Source organism: Mustela erminea, chromosome 5, assembly GCF_009829155.1.
Source record: "Mustela erminea isolate mMusErm1 chromosome 5, mMusErm1.Pri, whole genome shotgun sequence".
In the NCBI taxonomy this organism is placed as follows: Eukaryota; Metazoa; Chordata; class Mammalia; order Carnivora; family Mustelidae; genus Mustela; species Mustela erminea.
In genome coordinates this window covers 32,329,386-32,353,400 of record NC_045618.1, presented here as the reverse complement: position 1 = coordinate 32,353,400, position 24,015 = coordinate 32,329,386, and the positions used below count along the sequence as shown (strand labels likewise).

At 38.4% G+C, this 24,015-nt stretch overlaps 1 protein-coding gene and 1 pseudogene across 8 annotated transcripts in view; one reads left to right on the top strand and one right to left on the bottom strand.

Annotated features, from left to right (window-relative positions):
* The window catches only part of NEO1 (neogenin 1), a 234,041-nt gene that overhangs the window by 179,436 nt on the left and 30,590 nt on the right, over nt 1-24,015 (top strand). For all 8 annotated transcript variants that reach the window (XM_032342518.1, XM_032342523.1, XM_032342525.1 and 5 more), the window contains 8 exons: nt 2,258-2,412; nt 4,876-5,024; nt 5,612-5,750; nt 12,606-12,655; nt 13,643-13,790; nt 17,772-17,882; nt 18,942-19,136; nt 22,072-22,167. In XM_032342518.1, the coding sequence (XP_032198409.1) occupies nt 2,258-2,412; nt 4,876-5,024; nt 5,612-5,750; nt 12,606-12,655; nt 13,643-13,790; nt 17,772-17,882; nt 18,942-19,136; nt 22,072-22,167 (1,043 nt within the window). The remainder of the gene's footprint in view (nt 1-2,257; nt 2,413-4,875; nt 5,025-5,611; nt 5,751-12,605; nt 12,656-13,642; nt 13,791-17,771; nt 17,883-18,941; nt 19,137-22,071; nt 22,168-24,015) is intronic.
* Nucleotides 7,309-8,123, bottom strand: LOC116591976 (annotated as a pseudogene).

Below are 24,015 nucleotides of genomic sequence, written 5' to 3'. Positions count from 1 at the left end.
AGCACTGTCTTAATAGAAAACGTAGCTTTTCCTTTCTGCTTTGACTCTTAGTTTATACATTCTAACCCAAGTTCCATCATAACCTCACACAGCTGTGAGAATTGTACTTTTATAACTCACCCTGGGTCTTGTCCTGAAGTCAAAGTTTTTTCTAGACAGGCTCTTGGTTCTGGAACCTCAGTCCAATCTAGAGTTAAAGTGTTTGCAGGTACTGGCTATTTGTTCTTCCATCTTAAGGAATCATACGCATTACTGATTCTTTTTAACTGTAGGATTTCTGTAGAAATCTGTTCTAAGTTTTTCATTCCCTTCACTCATTTCTCCTGTTTTTTTTTTCTTTCACATAGGAATGAACAAAAGATGTACATGATATTATTACTATACAAGGTTTATGTAGAGAAGCCAAATTTCCATTCATGCATTCTTCACATATCTGTGACGCTGCTTTCCGTGTCTGAGCTTTCTGCTAAGTTCTGCTGTAATATGGGAACACTTCAGTTTAACGTAAAATAGCACCCCCCAACTACCTTTCTCAAGATGGTCTCAACTTTTGTTTAAACTGTTATGTACAGTGAGCAAAACAGACCTATTCTGTGCTCCTACACGGACCTTGTAGTTTGGTGAAGTGTCAAATACCATACTTCCTTTTAGGCAGCAATCAGTTGCCATCAGAGCAACTGTCAGAAATTTCAGAGTGTAAGAAATCCACTGATAACCCCTTTTAAATCTTGTGACTTAGAGGGCTAGCTGAAGAGAAAATATTTGTCAATACCTCAAGGATCTTTGAGTAATAACTTCTGTTGCCATAGTACTCTTCTCTGGTGGAACAAGCACTCTCTATGAAGATGGTGTGAGTACTGTTGGTTTGGTTTGTTTTAAATAAAAATAAGGTAGTTTAAAAAACTAGGAAACTACTGAAAAACACTTAAATCTCTGAAATGTAAATATTCACATATAACCAGGCAAATTGGCATAAGTTCATGTAGAACTAAACAAATTTTATCAGTGATTTCAGGGAAAATAACCAATATCTTTAAAATTTTTAATTCGGCAGATTATGTAGTTTCAAGTAATTTTGTCCACAGAGTAGTTTGGGGCCTTTTTATTACTCTGTCAGGATAGATACAAATCTCTCCTTACATGATCGACAATTCTTAAAGGCCAACGATTTGTCTAAAACAAATGAATTCTTCCACAATATTTGTTGAAATTCTTGTGTAATATTAACTGGTTTTTATTCTAGTATGTACAATAGACTGACTGTAATTATGGGCCCAGTTGTGGGACTCTCAGGTCCCAGGTTAGTCTGGGAGCTTTTAAAAGAAGCCAGATAACTGCATTATCTTCTCAGTTCATAACGCTAGACTGCTAGATTCTTTTGTCCTGTTGTCATAAAATTTGTTAAATATTTCAAATCAATTTAGATATCATTCTAAGAGTATTTGCCTTAACAAATAAATTATAAAAATAAGTATCAGGTTTTACTTTTTTATAGATTGGGTTATTTTAGGATCATTTAAATTTCTAATGTTCCCAACTTTTAAAGTAATAATCTCTAGCTTTGTTTTTATTGAGTCTTTTGTCCAAAAGGTACACAGAATTCTTTGATACTTTCCTTGAAAACTGGGTCATGCTTGCAGTTACCTCTGTCTCCCTGAAAAATCACTCCTTAAAACTCAGTGATTCCTAAAGCCTACAGAATTGATGGCCAGCTTCCCCATTTGAAATGGCAATGAGAAGACCCTTGTTTGTTCCTTCTCTGAAAGGAAGGTGTGGTTATGACCAGAGAGTCAGTGATGTTTAAGCAAGGACATCAGCAAGGTATCAGACATGTGTGATATTGCTCTTTGCTACTCTCCATATTCTGTGCACTGTTCCACCCCCAAAGGCTTGCTTTCTGAAGAGTTAATTTGACTTAAATTAAGATTTTTAAAATTTAAATTCAATTAGCCAACGTACGGTACATCAGTAGTTTTTGATACAATGTTCAGTGATTCATTAGTTGCATAGAACACCCAGTGCCCATCACATCACATGCCCTCCTTAATGCCCATCACCCTGTTACCTCGTCCCCCCACTCACCTCCCTCATCCCCCTACCCACCTCCTTTAACTCAACTGTGTCTGTTTCCCGGAGTCAAGAGTTAAGATTTTTATATGGTATTGTATCTATAGGAATTGCAATGAAAATGAAACTGCACATTCTAGAAGTATTCCTAATCAATGCTGTTTCTTTCCACACCCTTCTTTGTCCAAAGGGAACGTGTTGAGAATACCAGTCGCCCAGGAGAAATGCAGGTAACCATTCAAAACCTAATGCCAGCGACTGTGTACATCTTTAGAGTTATGGCTCAAAATAAGCATGGCTCCGGAGAGAGTTCAGCTCCACTCCGAGTAGAAACACAGCCCGAGGGTAAGTCTTTCACCTGTCCATCAGCCCTACATGTAGGCAGATGATAAGAAGGTCTACCTTCTTGGTAGGCTTGTGTACCATGGCAGTGCAGAAGGTACAGCTCCTTGCCGTCAAGGACCTTATAAATTGGTTAAGGGAGAGCAAATTAATTCACATCAAACTGTGGCAAATCATGTAAGGCAATAGGACTTGGATGATACACACTCAAATTTTATTGATTCTTTAAGACCTGGCTCAGATGCCTTGTAGACTTTTTCCTCTGATCCTATCTACCTAATATTATACCTCTGTAATTCTAAGGAAAGTAGGCAACACAGTCATTTTTTTCCAAGGAGCTTGATAAGAAGAAAGAGACTAAATAAGAATGTAGATGGAAGGGGGACCTGATTCTCTTGAGAATATTTTAGGGATGGAAAGTGGCTATAACATGTCTTGGCAAAAGATGAGGTAAAGGGAAGAGATGTGTACTCCATCTGGAGGTATTCAGCCTGGGCCGGGAGGTGTAAATGTTGGAGGCAGCCCTCCAAAAATATTTTACACACTTAGCTGAACAAACCAACTTAAAATTTTTTCCATTTATTATGCCACTGTGCAGGTGAAATGAAAGAATTTCTTAGTGCCTTTTTAGGATCATGTTTGCTTATGTGTATCCAATGAATATATTGAAAGTATTTTCAAGGGAATTGGAGGATTATTTTGTTTTCCTTCCTCTTTAATAACTTAGAGGAAAGTTTTCTGTAGCAGCAGAAGTGTGACAAATCCCACCTGTCAGGCTGCACAAAATCATGCTCTCAACATTGAGTGAATAACATGATTCATGACTAAATAAAGCAAACAACTGTCAGAATAACCACATTCAGGTTTCTCTGCTTCGGTAGCAAAACCGTCAAGCTGTGGTGCTGTTCCTTAAGAAAGCTGGTTTGTTCTACCTTTTGCCAGGTTTTTTTCCTGCTCATCAAATGTAATGGATTCTGTTACAGAAACACCGGCACCAGAAAAACGGTTTTCAAATATAGAATGTCTACCAAAGTGTAGACATGGGTAACCTCTGGAATTTGTGTATAAATTGGGGCTGGAACTTGTCAGTCCATCAGTCAGGCGAAAAGAATACAGTAAAAAGGTCCGGGAGCTGTTGTAGGAGTTAGAGTGAGACGGACAGTCAGTGAACAAGCCATCAAGTCTTCCCGTCACAAACACCCCATGCAGGGCGTCGTGTCTCCTGCCTGGTCGGCTTGAGTCCACGTGTTAGAGTCAGAAGGTGTGCAGCTCCGGGCTCCACCACTAACTTGCCCATCACACAGAACAGTTCTTAGCCAACCTCATCTGCAGACTGGGATGATCATAGTATCACTCTCGTGTGGGTTAGTGCAAAGACTACGTAAGACATAATTTAAATACATGTAAAGCACTTTCAGCTGGGCTGATTGTAAGCATTCAATAAATGGTAGCTATTTTAAAAATCATTATTCTATAGTCTTACTCCCTTACTGTTTTTCTTCCATGCATACGTTGACATGTCCTTTCTAAACCCGATCTGACATGCTCCTGCTCGTACCTGTTCAGTGATTACTGACACCTGCATGGGATGAGGCAGGCTCCATAGCAGCACGTTGGTCTTTGTTACCCGGCTGTGTCCTGCTTCTCCACATTCTCCCTCCCTTCTTCATTCAGTATTTGCCCTGAACCATATTACACCGTCTCCTCACGTATCCCACCCACTGACTGGAATAATTTTTCCCTTGGTATCTGAGGACACTGTTCCTTCTGGCTCCCCAGAAGTCTTCCCCAGTCCTTCCCTTGCCTACACACTCCCCTCTCAAAGCTGAGTCGTGTATTCTCTTTCTGTTTTCGTTAAAGTCATTATGAAATCTGTTGGCACTTGTGACTCTCGCAACTATTTATATGTCTGACTTCCCTCTAGACTGGGAATTCTTTGTGGGCAGGGGCTCTGTCTGTCACTGTATTCACACTGTCTAGCAAAAGAAGGCTCTCTTTTTTTTTTTTTTAAGTTTTTTCCTTTAATTGCAGAATAAGTAGCATACAGTGTTATATTAGGTTCAGGGGTATAGAGCAATTCAACAGTTCTACACATTACTCAGTGCTCATCATGGTAAGTGTACTCTTGAATCCCCTGAAGATTCTTTTTTGTGATGGCTACTTTTATGTGCTGCAGTCCTGCTCTAAAACTAGGCTTTTATAAACCACAGGAAAAATTTTGCAATGTTTATTTATTCCTTTGAATACATTTAAGATACTTCACAGATAGTTTTTGGTTATAATTTGAGTCATAGAAAGGGAAATGCATTTATATATTATCCTAAAACCACTTCAATCAAATCAGTTGTTTTCTCAGTTTTTATTGTTTTTAAAAACATGGCCAATATGACGTTATTGCTGAGACTGGTGATTGAAGAGTTCAGTAAATTTCATTCCTATCTTGCTATCTCAAAATTTTCTTTCTAGTTCAGCTCCCTGGCCCAGCACCTAACATCCGGGCATACGCAGCTTCACCGACTTCTATCACTGTCTCCTGGGAAACACCATTGTCTGGCAATGGGGAAATTCAGAATTACAAATTGTACTACATGGAAAAAGGGACTGATAAAGAACAGGTAAAAGATGAAGCCTTTTTTGGTAAGATTTATTTATTTATTTTAGAGAAAGAGAGAGCACAGTGGGAGGAGCAGAGGAGGAGAGAGAGAATCTTAAGCAGGCTCCACACCTAGTGTGGAGCCTGACGCAGAGCTCCATCCCAGCACCCTGAGATCATGACCTGAGCTGAAATGAAGAGTGGGATGCTTAACCGAATGCGCCACCTAGGCACCCCAAAGCCATTGTTCAGTCCATTGATTGGAATAGTAGAATTGAAATTTATTGCCCCAAATCAATACTTGGTTGTCTAGAAATCTCAGAATAAAAAAAGTTGTATACAGGAAATGGAAAGTCAGCAGACTCTATTTCTTTGTACCAGGTTATATTCTCTAGTTTTTATCAGGAAAGGTCACTAAACATCAAGCAATATTTCTTAGTAAATTGTGAGTGTTTCTCATTAATCTGCTTTGATTGTTAAGTAGAATTTCTTAAAAGGGATAAAAATCTGCATCATATCAAATGAAGAATTTGTGTAGTTAATTCTTTATTTTGCAGCATTTCTTTTGGCTTGAGTTGCATACAAGTAAATTGTTTTATTTTATCCAAGGATGTTGACGTTTCAAGTCACTCCCATACAATTAACGGGTTGAAAAAATACACGGAGTATAGTTTCCGAGTGGTGGCTTACAACAGACATGGTCCGGGAGTGTCCACAGAGGACGTGGCTGTTCGGACGCTATCAGACGGTGAGTCTTTCTTCTTTGGATCACATACCATGCTTGGGGGCCCTGGTCAGATCATGGGCTTTGATAGCAAGAAGATTCCATTAAATCCCAGTTCTACCCCTTTTCTGGACTTTAGTCACTTATCATGTCTGAACATGCTTTTTTATGCGTAAAATGTAGATAATACCAACTTCATTGGGTCTAAAAGATTTACTGAGAGCGGGTGGGACATGCAGTGCCTGGTACTGAATAATTTCTCATGTTTTCATTTTTAGTAGGAGCTTTTGTATAAGTAAGTCTTACTGCTTGTTCATAACACAAACCCTTATCAATCATATTTTTATACTGAATAGCTCTTCTTAATTCCTCGCTATTTTGTGACAGTTTCATTTCTTACCTGTGGCTGAATTTCTAAGCTAAGTTGTATTCATGTAACTATGACCTAGAGCAGTATTTTTCAAACTATAGCTTGCCAAGGGGATTGAGTAGGTCAAGACTGGGATTTTCTGTTTTTATTTTTTACTATTTTTAAATTTAAATTCAATTAATTAACATATAGTGTATTATTTATTTTAGAAATAGAGGTCGGTGATTCATCTTTCTTCTATAACACCCAGTGCTCATTACATCATGTGCCCTTCTTAATGTCCTCATCACCCAGTTGCCTCCACCCCTCCAACCCCTCTCCCCTCCAGTAACCCTCAGTTTGTTTCCTCTGATTAAAGAGTCTCTTAAAGAGTCTTTTGTGGTTCGTGTCCCTCTCTGATTTCATCTTGTTTTACTTTTCCCCCCCTTCCCCTATGCTCCTCTGTTTTGTTTCTTAAATTCCACATACAAGTGAGGTCATACGATAGTTGTCTTTCTCTGATTGACTTATTTCACTTAGCATGATAACCTCTAGTTCCATCCACTTGTTGCAAATGGCAAAATTCCTTTTTTTGATGTAGTATTCTATTGTATATATACCACATCTTCTTTGTCCATTCACCTGTCAATGGACTTCTTTCCACAGTTTGGCTGTTGTGGACATTGCTGCTATAAATATTAGGGTACAGGTGGTCCTTTGGATCACTACATGTGTATCTTTTTTTTTTGGGTCATAAAAAAATGGATATTTTATTCCAGCTCTGGGGAATGAAAGAAGGGGGGAGTGGAAACACATCTTTCTACACACCATTCTAATTTAGCTGACATTAATTTGAAAAAGCTAAAGCAAATATGTGTATGTATCTGTATAAATATTTATATATACACATACATATTTCACCAGTGTTTATATATTTACTCTATTTTTCATAAACACCCTTAAAAATCATTAAATGCATCCCAATACTTCGGCTTCTTCATCAATCATTTAATATTGTTTGGATTAAATTCACAGTTTGTGTTTTAATCCCTTATGTGTGATTGGTCAAACTGTACATTATATTAGAAGATATGAGAGAAAAACTTTGTTTAGAAGTTATACTCTGGAAAAAAAAAAAGTTATACTCTGTGTCAGTTACCCTTTACATGATTTTTCCATCATTGTTTTCAACTTCATACACGTTGTAGTTCTCTACGCAGAGCATTTCAGCTTCTAGTGCTGCAGGCATCTTCTAGATGGAACTGCCTGGATCCATGAGCTGGGGTCAGGCAGAAACTGTGTAGCCCCAGAGGTGGATTCTGATTGTGACTTTGTTTCAGAGCTGAGTTCCGTGGGCAAGGGCACTGAGTATTTCAGCTGTCTGTTGTTTTGGCAGGTAGTTCTGTTGCAGCAGAATTTCCTAACTTAGATTTTTCTTTAGGGTTAGGAAATGACTCTTTGTTGATTTTTGTCCACAGTGATTTAACTGCTTCATAAATTTGCTGGCTTGTAGGATATGCCTTTTTCCCAGTTACCTTTGCAGTTATTACTGACTGAACTGGGTAGCAAACAGTTGCTCCTAAAGAGGCCAGTCCCAGTGGGTAAGCAATTTTCTTAAACCTAGAACCTTTTCTTGCTGAAACCACACCTGCCAATCCTGAACTGTAATCTCTCCAACTTTTGGGAGAAGATCTTGAGGTGGATCCTTCAGATAGATATATGTATCTTTTCCAAATTGAACTGTACCCATTATTCCATTTTTCATAAACACTATTGCACCAGCCAATATAATGACCAGTTGTAGTGCAGATGGATGCTAAGCCCATTTGTAAATGACCAGGTTGCTCTTCGACAGGTTTAAATTGCAGAGGTAGTGCAGTCTGTGTGGGGAGCTGCTCTGGCTGTACTAGCTGCTTTTTGTATTCTTCTGTAGCCGCAAGCACAGTTACAGATGCACATATCAGACCTGCAGGTACTATCGTCAGCTTTCCCACCCTAACAGCCGCCATGTCTGTGACCTTCTCCACCTGAGTCCTCATATGGTGGGCAGAGAGCCCTACATTGGTATCTTTAAGACGAGCATTAAAAAAATATATATATATATCTGTAGTAGAACAGAAAATAACAGTGTTTATTGCAGTTAATAAATATATATAGTTTCCTGAAAGTTGTAATATTTTTCAAGAATTCAGGCCTGTTTGTGTTATTTGTAGAATTTTCCTCAGTTTGGATATGTCTAACAGGGAAATTCTAATAAAAAATATATATATATATAAACTGGCCTGGCTTCTTAAAAAATATTAGTCTCATGAAAGAAAACCAGTTGGGGGGGGACAATAAAAAAGTAAAAGAACAATTCAGAGAAAAAAATGGGACATTATCATTCTAGAATCTAGGTTAAAGAAAAATAAAGACACATGAAATAAAATAAAACATGTATTATCTTTGACTGGCTTCTGGATCTGGGGGTAAAATTAGCTATCAAGGACAGTATTAATGTTGGGTAGATGTACCGTTAGGCAATTTTTTTTTTTTTATTTGAATGGAGGGTTTTGTCGTTGTTGTTGTTTTTTAAGGTTTTATTTGACAGACAGAGATCACAATTAGGCAGAGAGAGAGGAAGGGAAGCAGGCTCCCTGCCAAACAGAGAGCCTGATGCGGGGCTTGATCCCAGCACCCTGGGATCCTGACCTGAGCCGAAGGCAGAGGCTTTAACCCACTGAGCCACCCAGGCACCCCTGTTAGGCAATTTTAAGTATTAGGTATGTTATTAGTTATGTTACCTAACTTTTTAAAATTTTGACATTTAAAAAAATTGTAATTCTAGTATAGTTGCCACAGTGTTATATTAGTTTCAGGTGTATGCAATATAGTGATTCAGCACTTCCATACATTGTTCACTGCTCACTGTGATAAGTGTGCTTTTAATCCCCTTCACCTGCTTCACCCATCCCCCGCCTGTCTCCCTTCTGGTAACCACCAGTTTGTTCTTCATATTTAAGACTCGGGGGGTTTTTTGTTTGTCTCTTTCTTTGTTCATTTTTAAAGTTTAACATGAGTGAAATCATGTGGTGTTTGTCCTTTTCTCTGATTTATTTCACTTATTAGCATTGTATGCTCCAGATCAATCCATGTTGTTGCAATAGCAAGATTTCATTCTTTTTTTATGGCTGAGTAGTAGTCTATTGTGTGTGTAGGGGGTGTGTGTACACATACCACATCTTTATCCATTAATCTATCTTTGGACACTTGGGCTGCTTCCATGGTCTGACTATTATAAATAATGCTGTGTAAACATAGGGGTGCATGTATCTATTTGAATTATTTTTTTTTATTCTTTGGGTGAATGTCCAGTAGTAGAATTACTAGATCATATGGTAATTCTATTTTTAATTTTTTGAGGAACCTCCATGCTGTTTTTCCCAGTGGCTACACCAGTTTGCATTCCCATCAAGTGTACACGGGTGTTGCTTTTCTCCACATCCTTGTCAACAGTTGTTTCTTCTGGTTTTCATTTTAGCCATTCTGACTGGTGTGAGGTGGGATCTCATTGTGGTTTTGATTTGTATTTCCCTCCTGATTAGTGATGTTGAGCATCTTTTCATGTGTTTCCTGGCCATCTGTGTGTCTTCTTTAGAGAAATGTCTGTTCGTGTTTTCTGCCGTTTTTCATTGGGTTATTTGGGGTTTTGGTGTTGAGTTGTAGAAATTCTTTATATATTTTGGATACTAAGCCTTCATCGGATATGTCATTTGCAAATATCTTTTCCCATTCAGTAGGTTGCCTTTTAGTATTGTTGATTGTTTGCTTTGCTGTGCTGCAGGAGTTTTTATTTTGATGTAGTCCCAGTAGTTTATTTTCGCTTTTGTTTCCCTTGCCTCAGGAGACATACCTAGAAAAATGTTGCTATGGCCAATGTCAGAAATTACTGCCTATGCTCTCCTCTAAGATTTTTATGGCTCCAGGTCTCACATTTAGGTCTTTAATCCAGTTTGGTTTTATTTTTGTGTATGGTGTAAGAAAGTGCTCCGGTTTCATTCTTCTGCATGTAGCTGTCTAGTTCTCCCAAAATCATTTGGGGAGTTGAAGATGTTGAGTTTTTTTCCCATTGCATAGTCTCACCTCCTTTGTTGAAGATTAATTGACCATATAATTATGGGTTTAGTTTTGGGCTCTCTATTCTGGTCTATTGATCTATGTGTCTGTTTCTGTGCCAGTACCATACTGTCTTGATTACTACAGCTTTCTAGTATATTTTGAAATCTAGGATTGTGATACCTGCAGTTTTGTTCTTCTCTTTCAGGATTGCTTTGGCTCTTCGGGGTCAAATTTTAGGATGATTTGTTCTTCTAGTTCTGTGGAAAATGATGTATTTTGTTAGGGATTGTAGTAAATCTTTAACTTGCTTAGGGTCGTATGGACATTTTAATAATATTTGTTCTTCCAGTCCATGAGCATGGAATGTATTTCCAGTTGTTTGTGTCATCTTCAGTTTCTCTCATCAGTGTTTTATAGTTTGTAGAGTACAGGTCTTTCACCTCCTTGGCTAAGTTTATTCCTAGGTATTTTATTGTTTTTGCAACAACTGTAAATGAGATTGTTTTCTTAATTAATCTTCCTGCTAGCGTATAGAAATGCAGCTGATTTCTAAATAATATTTTGTACTAAGATTAAATTTTCTGAATGTGATTGTTTTGTTATAGTTTTGTTGGAGAAAGTCCTTGTTCTTAGGAATATATAGTATAGTATTAAGGAGTGAAGAATGATGATGACTGTAGCTATCTCTCAGGTGATTGAGAAATAGTATGTAGACACATAAATATGTGTGTCTAAATAATGTGAAGGAAATAAAGCAGATGTGCCAGGACATAAAAAATTCGTGAATCCAGGCAAAGAATACGTAGAAGTCATTGTCTTATTCTTGCCACTCTTTTCTGTGTCCTTGACATTTTGCAGGATTAAGCATTGGGAAAAATAAATACAAACTGTAGTTTGGTTAGCTAGCTGCATAAGCCATTGGCCAAGACTTTTGAGAAAAATTGAGGGAAAACATGTAAGTTGTAAAATCTGTACCTGAACCAGTTCTAGCTGTACAAAGTGGGTTGGCATGCTGACTGCAGTGCCGGTCATGGGATCTGAGTCCGTGTGAGCATGGTGGTTACGGCGGTTCTGCAGAGTAGGACACATCTTGGTTCCTCCATTAGCTGAAACAAATAGCTCAGTCAGCTTCACTGCCTTGAACCTCCTTTATAGTTTTCTCATCTATAAAATGGGAATAATTATAGAACCTCCTTCATGGAATTGTTGTAAGGATTAAGTACCTGCCATTTAGGAGCATGCAGCATATCTTAGCTAGGATGATGGTGATGATGATGGTGGTGGTGGTGATGATGAAGACACCAGCAACAGTCTGTGTCAGCTGCCTCTGCAGCTAAGTCAGAAGTTCTGAACTGGAACCATTCATAGACTTTTTTCAAAACGCAGCTGCATAAGTCTTACTCCAGATCCTCTGTTCATGAATCTCTGGGTTGAGGCCTGATGCTCTTTGATAGCACAAGATACAACAATGAGCAAGACACAGTCTCTGTCCTCCAGAAGCAGATAGCGCAGTGGGCACTTAGTCAATATCTGGTCGCCAGATGTCAGAGAAAAGGAGAGAGAGGTTTCCATGGATGGACTAGGAAAAAAGAGTTAAAGTCAACATTTTGTGAGTGGAGGGGAAATTAATCAGGTTTACTTACATTCTTTTTGCTTGCTATAGTTACTACAAAGAGGGATGCTGGAAGGTGTGTGGATCATAAAATTTGAGATAGCCCTGTCTTGTGTTCTCATATGTGAGAAACTAAAGTAATGCAGCTGTTTGTTTAACCAGTACTCCCAAACTTCTCATACTGAAATGAGTGTTCCCTGCTATAAAAGTGGCCTTGGGAAGTCAAATCGTTTCTTTACTGAAGCTGTCATTGTAAATACCTCTTTATTCTAATGGGAATTGCCTTCAAAACCAGGTTAGGAACCCCACAAGAATGCAGTGCTCACTGATTTATGTACCTCATATTGTGGACTCGAAACAGCGTTACCCAGTATGTTGACTTGCCGTTTTCATTAGAGCTGTTTTTAGAAAATTTGTAGTTCTTCCCCAAGATAAAGATATGCCATCAACAAGGATATTCAAAAGAATATGTTGAAGGTTCAGAATATGTCTGGGTTCTAGAAAAGTCTAGAGTTACTGTCATATCTTTGAAATAAGTATCTGACGTCCGAAAGTTTCTGACTTTGAAATAAGTACCTGACCTGGATATGGTTGCCGTTATAAGAATGTCTCTCTTTTTTTAAGTGAATCAAATGTGGCCACACCTTATCCACAGACTGCAATCAACATGAGAGGCATTGGCAGCTAGCTTTCGACCTTCAGGTTGCAAATTAGTGTTTGAGATACGCATTTGTGTAAAGTCTAGCCAGGAATATCACATGTTGGGGTGATTTGTGGGTGACTGAAAAATATTTTTTTTCTTTTTTTTTTTCCTGTCTAGTTCCCAGTGCTGCTCCTCAGAATCTGTCCTTAGAAGTAAGAAATTCAAAGGTAAACTTTGTATTGCTATTCATTTTTACTGGCATATTGTTAAGTCTCAGAAAGGCTTATGGAGAGGGAAATTTGACATCAGTAGAATCATGATCAAGCAGAGAAGTAAGGTGTCATAGATATTACCCCTGCCAGTAAAGTTGGACTTAGAAACTGACTCTATGTTTTCTGTTTAACTTTACTGCCTTTCTCTGATGCCAAGATTACTTTAGTCTTTCTTCAGATACATTGTGGTTTTGCAGATTCTGACATTATAGATCTTAGCAGTTCAGAACACTGGTGATAAGATGGGAAGAAGTAAGTTGTTTATGATACCATAGCCCCTTAGCGCTGTGAGATGAGCCCACTGTGAAGTGAAGGTGGACATCCGTCAGAATGGTGCATAGGCTCAGACTCCCTCCTAGTCAAGTCCATTGTACACTGAAGACCAGGCTCAGACTCCCTCCTAGCCAAGTCCCTTGTACACTTAAGACCATGTGTACCTCTCACAGGCCCAGAGCCACTTCTGGACTACATTGACAACTGAGACACTCAGTCCTTTCAAAAAGTACCATGGGAATCCTTGTCCTTTAATTAAAAACCAGCTATTAATTAATGATTCCTTTCTTGAAGAGTTTTAGGCAGAAATTATCTAATTTAAGCCATTTCACAATAGAAATGGAAGAGAACCTTACACCTAATCATAGTTTACTTCTAATCTATGTGCCTCTGACCTTATACGCTCCTTCTGAAAGCTTTTCTGAGTCTTTTGCCTAGTGTCTAAATACCCAGGAGAATAAGGGCCCAGAGCATACTGCCTACAAATGTAATCTTCCCATTTGATCATTGAGGATTTTAAAATTAAAAAGAATTTTGAGTGATCCCTAATTAAAACTCTGTCTGAGTACCCTGCTACTTCTATGTCAGTGAATTCAGGATAATGATATATAAAACAGGACCAAGCTTTTGACATATTCAGTGTTTTCCCTGTAATCTTGTCTTTCCCAGAGTGTTGTGATTCACTGGCAGCCTCCTCCTCCAGCCACACAAAATGGTCAGATTACTGGCTATAAGATTCGCTACCGGAAGGCCTCCCGAAAGAGTGATGTCACTGAGACCTTGGTACCTGGGACACATTCGTCTCAACTGATTGAAGGTAAGCTGCCTTGGTATGGCTGAAGATAGGAGACGGCATCTTTCTTAGGCAGTGAGTTATGCTAGTCTAATGACTACTCTGAGCAGCTGACTTGAAGTGAAAACAGTTCAAAATAATTTGTAATGGTTCAGTCTACTTCTGACTTGATAAAAATTAATGGAACACAATCTTATAGGTTCTGTCATCTCTATTGAGATTGTGTTTGAGTTTTATTTCTTTACTTGTTGTTTTCTGTATTTCCCATATTTTCTTATATATATATATATATATATACACACACACACACATACATATGTGTGTGTGTGTGTGTGTGTGTGTATACATATATATACACACACGTGTTCCTCAACTTACACTGGGGTTATGTCCCAATAAACCCATCAAAATTTGAAAATACCCTAACTCAAAAATACATTTAACACACCTAACCTACCAAAATCATAGCTTAGTCTAGCATACCTTAAACATGCTCAGAATACTTACATCAGCCTGCAGTTGGGCAAAACCATCTAACACAAAGCCTATTGGATATCTCATGTATTTTATTGGATACTGTACTGAGAATGAAACACAGTGTTTTAAGTGTATAAGGAGTTTACCCTCGTGATCTCAAGGCCGACTGGGAGCTGTCACTGCCCCTGCCAGGCATCACAAGAGAGGATTATGCCTCCTATCGCTAGCCTGGGTAGGAGAAAGTCACAACTCAGAATTTGAAGTACAATTTCTCCTGCATGCATATTGCTTTTGTACCATTGTAAAGTCAAGAAATAGTAAGTTGAACCACCCGAAGTCTGTATTGGTTTTTTGCCATCTCAAAACAAGGTAAAACAAAAGCCAAAAATCTCCTCAATGTAGCTGGTAGCAGAGGTCTACAAAATGATTTTTATAACACTGATACCACTCCTGTATGTATATGTGGCCTGAAACATTTGTGAATAGCTATAGGAATGCAGTAATCTTTCTTAGACTTGCTACTACTTGCTACATGATAAAGGGTTAGAGAATTCTGTCCGGGATAGCTACTTTTGTGTCCTTTTCCCTTTGTGTGCAGCAGAGCAAGTGGTGTACTTGGTAACAGTGCATTTCCATCATGGGCTTTCTCTATAGATGACAGAAGAGCCGCATCATCTTCCCTCAGTAGGGGGAGTAGACTTGGCTCTGCAAGGGCCAGTTGGCTTTGCAGGAGGAGCATGGGAAGAAAAAGAAATGCTTTTTGCTCTTTGGATATTGGGACTGTGCTTATAAAGAATAAAGATAAATGCCCCTAAGAAATTATTTTGGGGGTTTCTAACAGAACTAGTAGAAGAAAACTGCAAGAATTGGAGATATTGACATCATTATCTAAGCCCTGAGAATGAATTTCATCACCCTTGGGGAGCTCTCAGCTTCCCTTACGTTGCCCCCTTCTTGGTAGAGAAGCTTGACATCAACCACTTTCTTATGCCTCCAGCGGCCAAGTTCTTGAGAGGACCAACATCTAGGGTCAAAAGTGTAATGGGATGAGTGTCTAAGACTTGAGTGAGTCTCTTGACAGTGAAAACATGTACTCCAGTAATCCCACAAGCTTTTCTCCTTACTCCTCACCTCGAAGATGGGATTGGCTTCTTTCAAAATAGGTGAATGTTTGTCTCCAGGGGTAGCTTTCAGTCCTTGAGTTTCTTCACATGAACCCCACAGCTCTAAGCTGTGACAAGCAGGCATGGTTGGGGTGGTGTTGCTGAGATATCTCACTAAAGGAGTGTTACAGTACAGTCAGGTGTTCTTAAAAATCAGCTACCGTGAGAGACTCAACTCCAGGAAACAAACTGAGGGTTACAGAAGGGAGGGGCATAGGGGGAGGGGTAGCCAGGTGATGGGTATCAAGGGGGGCACATGTCGTGATGAGCACTGGGTGTTGTACACCACTAATGAATCGTTGAACACTACATCCAAAACTAATGAGGTGTACTGTGTGTTGACTAATTGAAAATTTAAAAAAGCAGTTGCTGATTTGACTCCAAATATGGATAACATTTCCCATCCGCAAGTCTTTTATTTTGAATATTTAGTAGTAGATATTTACGGTATACCAGGCACTGTCTTTGTTGCTAATAATGTGAAAACAATATAGTTCTGGACCATAAGGAGACTGTTTCATATACATGTTATAGATATGTTACATAATGTTTCATATACGTGTTACATATACTACTTTCATATACATCTTATAACAGTTATAAAGTCTGGTTTGAGCTGATAACTTCACTGTAATTGCGTAGAAATATTTTACACGTTACTTTCCTCCCACAGAGGACTGTTCATTTTCTCAATGAAATGTTTGATGTGTAAGCAAAATAATCACCTTTAATGTAAAAATAGCTTTTTCTTTATGGAGAAAATCTTAGTATTTTAAAATCATATTTAGGTTCATTTGCTTAACAGACTTTATTGAACTCGTATTAGCATGTGCTTGCATGAGGTATATGATGGTGAGCAAAAATGGACATCTTTGCTCTCTTGAAGCATTAACCTGAAGCTTGATCAGTATCAGAGAGCAGTGTGGATTACAAGGATCCTTAGCCTCTCTACAAACGCATCTCTAGCTCACACGTGTGTGCACGCATGCTCACTCTTACTTGCTCTCTTACACTGTAACTCCCCAGAGGGGAGGGAATGATAATTTGATTGGTTGAATTCTTTTAGGACCTCAGTGGAACCATATTTGCCAGTGGCCTATGTTATTTGTCTGTTAACAATGACAAACATTTGACAAACAAATGACAAACACATGCATAACCCTCTCTGGCACTTTCTGGTCAGTGTATGCAGGAAGGTGACAGGTAAACTGATTTGGGTCCAGCCATTTTGCTTCTGCTTCTGCCTTGCTTGTTGCTTTCTCATGGGCAGACAGCCTCAGGATGGGCCTGCTAAGAGCAGAACCACCCATCTCTTCTCTCACCACGTGACAGGATTCAGTAACTGAGCCATCCTGCATCCTGCCCACGTCCTCTCTGCCCCTGTGGTTCTTTCTTTAGAGCTTTTGTGCATTGCTACTGGCCAAAGATCCCAATTTTTCAGTATGGAGAGGTAGAATCATTTCTCATATCCTCATAAGATGTAATGCGATGTCTAGTATTTAAGTGCTCTAAGATGTATACATGTGAACTGTATGCTGAAAAATAGTTAAGATGGTAGATTTTGTTATGTGTTTTAACATAAAAAAAAGAAAAACTGGATGCATGAATATCTGAGTAGCTGACTGTATTATTGGCTGTTGCCCTACTTCGTAGGATAGACTTTTACATGTGGATTTTGTTGCCTTCCATACACTGGTAAATTTATTACTGATAATACTATGAAAAACTGCATAGAAGAAAGGTTTTATTCCTCCTTTACTTTTTATATATACTTATGGGTAGGTAGGCTGTTTTGAAATATATTTGTAGACCATATTTGGTGTTTAAAATTGTTCTATTCTTGTTACGGGTTGGCTCAGAGAACAGAAGTAAGGTAACCCAGCAGGATTTACAGCTTTTAATTCTTTCCAGTCTTTTCCAGTCTTCTGAGACCAACTGACTTTGTTCCTTTGTTATGACTCTTTCATTATCCTCCACCTCTTTTTGACATTAGCTTCCTTAGTAACAAAATGAAGAGATTACATTAAATGATCTCTGAGTGGACTTCAAGCTCTTAAAAAAAAGGCCGGGGGATGGGGGGGGGGCGGTCTGTAAGCTCCTGGGAACTCTGCTCCTCGGTTTTCCTGTTGATGTGGTCTTCAGCCTCTACTGGGGACCTGAGAGCTCCTCTGTGCTGTGCTCATGGGTTGTTTGTGCTCTGTTAACTGAAATTTTATCAGGATAGTGGCTGTGTGCTGACTTGGCAGATGCGATATTTAATGAGGTGTTAATCTTTTGTTTTCCGAACTCTTATTTCAGCTTGTCTTTTTTTCTTTTTCTTTTTTGTTTTTTGTTTGTTTGTTTGTTTTTGTCATTTGGGTCTCAGGTCTTGATCGGGGTACTGAGTACAATTTCCGAGTGGCTGCTCTCACAGTCAACGGTACCGGCCCGGCTACTGACTGGCTGTCTGCTGAAACTTTTGAAAGTGACTTAGATGGTAAGAACAACAATCCACAAGACTGGGAGGAGCTAGGTACTAACTGTAGTCAGATTAGTAAAACTGGAAGACCGCAGATGTGGGGGTGTGTCTGGCTTAAATCTGTGAGCTTTAACTTCAACTGCATTCCACTGCTGTCATTACTGTAGGGCAGGAGGTCTCTGGGAGTGCTTCCCCACCCCCACCCCGGCCCAGTAGTTTTTGGAGACCTGTCCCTTTCCGCAGAACCAGAACAAATAAAAATGTTTAGGTGTTTATCTATTTTTTAGCAAGGCTCTTGAACAGATGAATGATCTGAGGTTTAACACTGAGCCACATTATCCCTCCTTTTTCAGCCGCAGTTTGCCTTTTCCCTTAGTTCTGGACACTTTGCCCTTTTTCTGCCTCCTGATTCAGTGGGTACTTTGGTATAGGTGTGTATATGCCTTTATGAGACACAGGTGCTGCACTTGGGAGACCAAACACCTGGGTCCTTATTCTCACTCTTGGTTTACTAATTTTTTGTAAATTAAGACAGCAAGTAATGTCTTGAAGTAACAGAATTGAAAGATACTATAAATTGCTACCTTTTTTAAGCCTCTTGTCTCCCACTATTTAAATCAGTATGTGGTTCTTAAGTTTCCTATTTTCTGACATATTACTCTGGGGAGTACCATGAGATACTCGATCTTCCGTTGACAACAGGCTTCTAATTAGATGGTGTTAGGCCTTTCTCATTCCACCTAGGTGAGTCTGGGTCTCAGATGTGGGACCACGTGGGATGAAGAACTACTGAAAGGCAGTTTATTTGTTTCTCTCCCTTGGGCAGAGGTTCTTCAATCTCTCTGTCTTCCCTTCCAAATTAATACTGCATTGTCTTATATTTCATTTGTTTATGTTTTGCTCTCTTCTTAGAATGTAGTAAAACCATGAGCCATACCTACTATACATACAGATTCTCTGTGACTTCTTGGGCATAATGAAAAAATCTTAGCCCCAGATAATTTGGCAGGAGGCTAAACACCGTGGCCCAAGGATGGTAAATATTCTCAAGTCTTGCTTTTCTACTCTCCTTCCCAGAAACTCGTGTTCCTGAAGTGCCTAGTTCTCTTCACGTCCGGCCGCTGGTCACTAGTATTGTAGTAAGCTGGACTCCTCCAGAGAATCAGAACATTGTGGTCAGAGGTTACGCCATCGGCTATGGCATTGGCAGCCCTCATGCCCAGACCATCAAAGTGGACTATAAACAGCGCTACTACACCATCGAAAATCTGGGTACGTATGCTGAGTAGAAGAAGGAATTGCAAGAGGGATTTCTTTCTTTTGACTTTTTATTGTATGATAATTTTATTTTTACAGAAAACTTTAAAAATAGAACAAACAGGGGTGCCTGGGTGGCTCAGTCAGTTAAGTATCTGACTTTTGATTTTGGCTCATGTCCAGCTCTGCAGTGGGCATAGAGCTTGCTTAAGATTCTTTCTCTGCTTCTCTCTCTGCCCCTTCCCCACCCTGCTTAACTCCCTCCCTCTCAAAAAAAAAAAAAAAAAAAAAATATATATATATATATATATATATATATATAATTTCTATATATTCTTCACTAAAAGTCCTCATAAGTTAACATTTTACCACATGTGCTTTCTCATTCTGTCTTCCTGTACATACATATTTTTTTCTCTGAACCATTTGAGAGTAAGTTACAGATGTGATGCCCCTCCACCCTCTGATACTTTAATGTGCATTTCCTAAAAATGAGGGTGTTTTCTAATATAACTACAGTACAGTGTTACAGAGTCATTAAATTAACATTCAGACAGTATCTGTAGACTTTATTTATATTTTAATAGTTTCTTCATTAACATCCTTTATAACAAAAGAAAAACATTGTTTTCTGGTCCAGGACCACTTGTTGTATTTAGTTACCATGTCTCATTAGTTCTCTCTGTTACAGAACATTTCCGTAGTTTTTTTTTCTTGAATTTTATGACTGTGACATTTTTGATAAGAACAGACCGTTTATATTTTATAGAATGTCTCTCAGTTCAGACATGTCTAGTATTTCCTCACTACTCTCAGCTTATGCCTTTTTGGAAGGAATAGCAGATACACATTGTGTTCTTGCCAGTGCATCTTACCAGGAGGCACATGAAAGTCTGATGCTAGCGATGTTAACTTTAATCACTTGGTTCAGAGGGAATCTGCCACATTCCCTAAAGTTATTGTTTTCTCCTTCAAAATTAATAAATACATTGTGAGGTGGGATACCTTGAGTCTTTGTAAACATCTTGTTTCTCATCGAACTTTCGTTCACTAGTTTTAGCATCTTTAGTAACAGTTATTACTGTGGTGTTTCCCCAGTGAGTTTCTAATTCTCTAATTTCTTTTACATTTATCAGCATTTTTTTTTTTTTGTATAAAGAAGAGCGTTCCTCCTCTTCCTTACTGAAAGAATGGTGAATGGGAGTCTCTTTATGATTGATTCCTCTATTTGACATCTTCTATCTTTCTTTGAGCACTTTCTTCCTTTTGATGCAGCAAGATATAGTGGTCTCATCTGATATTTTCCTACCCTTAGCCCTTGAATCAGTCATTTCTCCAAGGAATGCTGGTTTCTCTTATGGAAAATGGCATTTAAAAACCCATCCTGAGGCATCTACAAAAAAAGGCTATTTAGACTTAAAAGTGAGTTCAGCAAAGTCACGGAATACAAAGTTGATATACAAAAATAGTTATAGTCCCATGTACTAACAATAAGCAGTTGGAAGTCGAAATTAAAATAATAGTACTACTTACATAGCATCAAAAAATATGAAATACTTAGGGATAAACTTTTTAAAAATATGTACAAGGTCTGTTCACTGGAAATTAGAAAATTATTGCTGAGGGTAATAAATTAATGACTTAAATAAGTAGAGGTACCATGTTTATGGATCAGATAATATTATTAAAATGACATTTCCCCCAGTGCAATTCCAAATAAAATCCTGGCAGGCTTTTTTATAGAAGTTGATAAACTTAATTTTAAAAAGCAAAGGAAGTAGAATAGCCAAACAGTTTTGAAAAAGAGGACTCAGGTAGTGTGGTCTTTCAACATTTCTTCAGATATCTTCTAAAGAGCCACATTATCTGATTTCAGGACTTACATAAAACTGTAGTAATCAAGAAACTGAGGAGGTGGTATGGGTGCAAAGGTAGGTATTATAGATCAATAGAACAGAATGGAGTCCAGAAAAAGACCCGTGTGTGTGTGTGTGTGTGTGTGTGTGTGTGTGTGGGTGGGTGTGTATATATAATCAATTGATTTTTGACAAACACACTAAGATAATTTAGTGGGGAGAGAGTAGTCTTTTCAAGAAACAGTGTGGGAAGAACTGGATATCTGTATGAGAAAGAAAAGGAACTTTCCCTGACTTTTATTTCACATCATACACGAAAACAGACCTAAGGTCAAGAGCTAAAACCATAAAGCCTCTAGAAAAAGACAGGAAAAAACCTTCATGGCTTTGAGGTAGACAAGATTCTCTCAGGATGCATAAAGCATAAGTTATAAAACTAAAAAATCTATAGCACTTCATTGAAATTTAAAACTTCCAACTTTGGAAAAGACACCAATAAAGTGAAAAGATGAGCTACAGACTAGGACAAAATACTCATCATTCAAATATCTGACAAAGAATTTTGAGTCCAGAAAATACGAAACTCTTCCACCTTAACAGGAAGATGGTAATTCCATTAAAAGACTAGGCAGTATACCAGAGAAGATACATAAGTGGACCATCAGCACATATGAAGGTCCTCTATGTTATTAATCATCAGAGAAATGCCAGTAAAACCACAGTGAATCACCAAGTTCCACCCGTGGGCTTACACCGCATGAAAATCCTTTTACTTCTTCTTGTCCAAGCCCTCCACTGTACGGTAACATCACTAAACCACTGGTTAGTTGAGGCCAAGAGAGGATTCGGGCACAGCCAGTCTCTCACTCCTGGGACTGACTCCGAGACATTGATCCCAGAAGTTTCTCTGTGCTGTGTCTGCTGCCATCACTGTGTTTCCCCACAGCCTGGAGGAATCCCACATACACATTTTAAAATCCTCTTAAAATCCTCCTTGACTTCCTCCGCACTTAAGTTCATGCACTGTCACCCTTGAATTTTTTAAGTTCTGGAGAATTTTTTCCTAAGTGTTTTCACTTGTTTCCTTCCTTCAGATCCCAGCTCTCACTACGTGATAACCCTGAAAGCCTTTAACAATGTGGGTGAGGGCATCCCCCTGTACGAGAGTGCTGTGACCAGACCTCACACAGGTAAGCCATCCTGTCCATCTCTGGTCTTCAAGCACTTTTTCCAGAAGCTCATGTGGAATGTTGGCCTGAGGTCTGTCCCACAGGTATTGGTGGAAGGAAGAGCATATGCCAGCATAAGCTGCAGGCTTCATATAGGAAAGCAGGCTTTCGAAACAGAAATTTCCATTAATTTCTGTTTTGTTTTTTAGAAAATATTAACAATCCAGTCATTCATATAAATAATTCCATGTAGATATGTAGCACATGTTTTTAATATGTTGGGATCTAGAACTATAGTTGTGAGAGAATTATTAGTGATTTGGGGGGCACCTGGGTAGCTTAGTTGGTTAAGTATCTGCTTCATGATTTTGTCTCAGGTCATGATCTTAAGGTTGTGAGATCGAGCCCTGCATTGGGCTCCATGCTGGGCATGGAGCCTACTTAAGATTTTCTCTATTACTCTCCCTCTGTCCCTCCCCATCCCTAAAAAAGTGATTTTTGTCTTTTGGTCATGTGAGTTATAACTAAAATGAGTGAAAAAAAAAAAAAAAAAGAAAAAACCACTTCTCCGTATCTCTAGAGGATTATATAGGTTACTGATGGTCTCAATAAATGTGTATGATCAGTGAATCCAGCATTTTCTTCACTAGTCACCTAAGTTGATTGGGAGTTTTATTTATATAGAGAGTTTATAAAGTCAGCAATGGAATACTGTGCGGCCATCAAAAAACGAAATCTTGCCATTTGCAATGACATGGATGGAATTAGAGGGTATTATGCTAAGTGAAATAAGTCAGTTAGAGAAAGACAATTATCATACTATTTCACTGATTCTAGGAATTTGAGAAACAAGACAATGGATTATGGGGGAAAAGGGGGGAAAATGAAACAAGATGAAACCAGAGAGGGAGACAAACCATAAGAGACTCTTAATCTCAGGAAATAAGCTGAGGGTTGCTGGGGGCTTGGGAGTGGGAGGGATGGGGTGGCTGGGTGATGGACCCTGGGGAGGGTATGTGCTATGGTGAGTGCTGTGAATTGTGTAAGACTGATGACTCACAGACCTGTACCCCTGAAACAAATAATACATTATATGTTAATTTTTTAAAAAGTATAAAGTCAGTTGTACTATCCATTTGATCAACTGTACATTTATTATTATTATTAATTATTATTATGAGACCAAAATGTTATTTTAAGTAATAAAGGAATATCCATATAATGTAAAATTTCTGTAGATAAAACATCGAATATAGAGCTGAGTGATAAGGTGTATTGAAATAAATATGTTAGACTTGTAAATTTTTCTAAAGGGTCCCCAAAACCCAAGAAATTATCATTTTCAGAAATGCTTTTTCCATCTGTTTTCCAGAACTGTGTATCTCTATTGCCTACTATATTTTCTGGATACTTTGTATAATGATGCAAATTTCACATTATTCTTTCTAAAAAGATCACCTCTGCCCCCTTTTTTTTCTTTTATGCTTTTACTTAACAAGACCAGCATCATCACTCATGTTTGGTAGTTCTGTCTTCTCTTCTCCTGTGTGCTTACAATTTAAAAGTTCTTTTGCAAAGAGCTTTGATATTCCAGAAAGGGGGGCGGGGAGTAAGGTGAAAAAGAGAGTATTTAAGTAAGTGATTTGCTACTTTCTTAAATTACCTATAATAGAAAAAAATTTTTTGAAATTATTTTCTTATGTGACTTAAAAATATAGTCTTCTGGCTAGAAATATACAAGGAACTGTTCCTAAGTCATGTCACCTTGTTACCTTTTCAGGAGTTATTACCAATAAAAAAGAATTCTCAAAGAAGTCTAATGACTTTTGCACCCAAAGGTGCATTTTCTATAACTAATTGGTTTGTTTC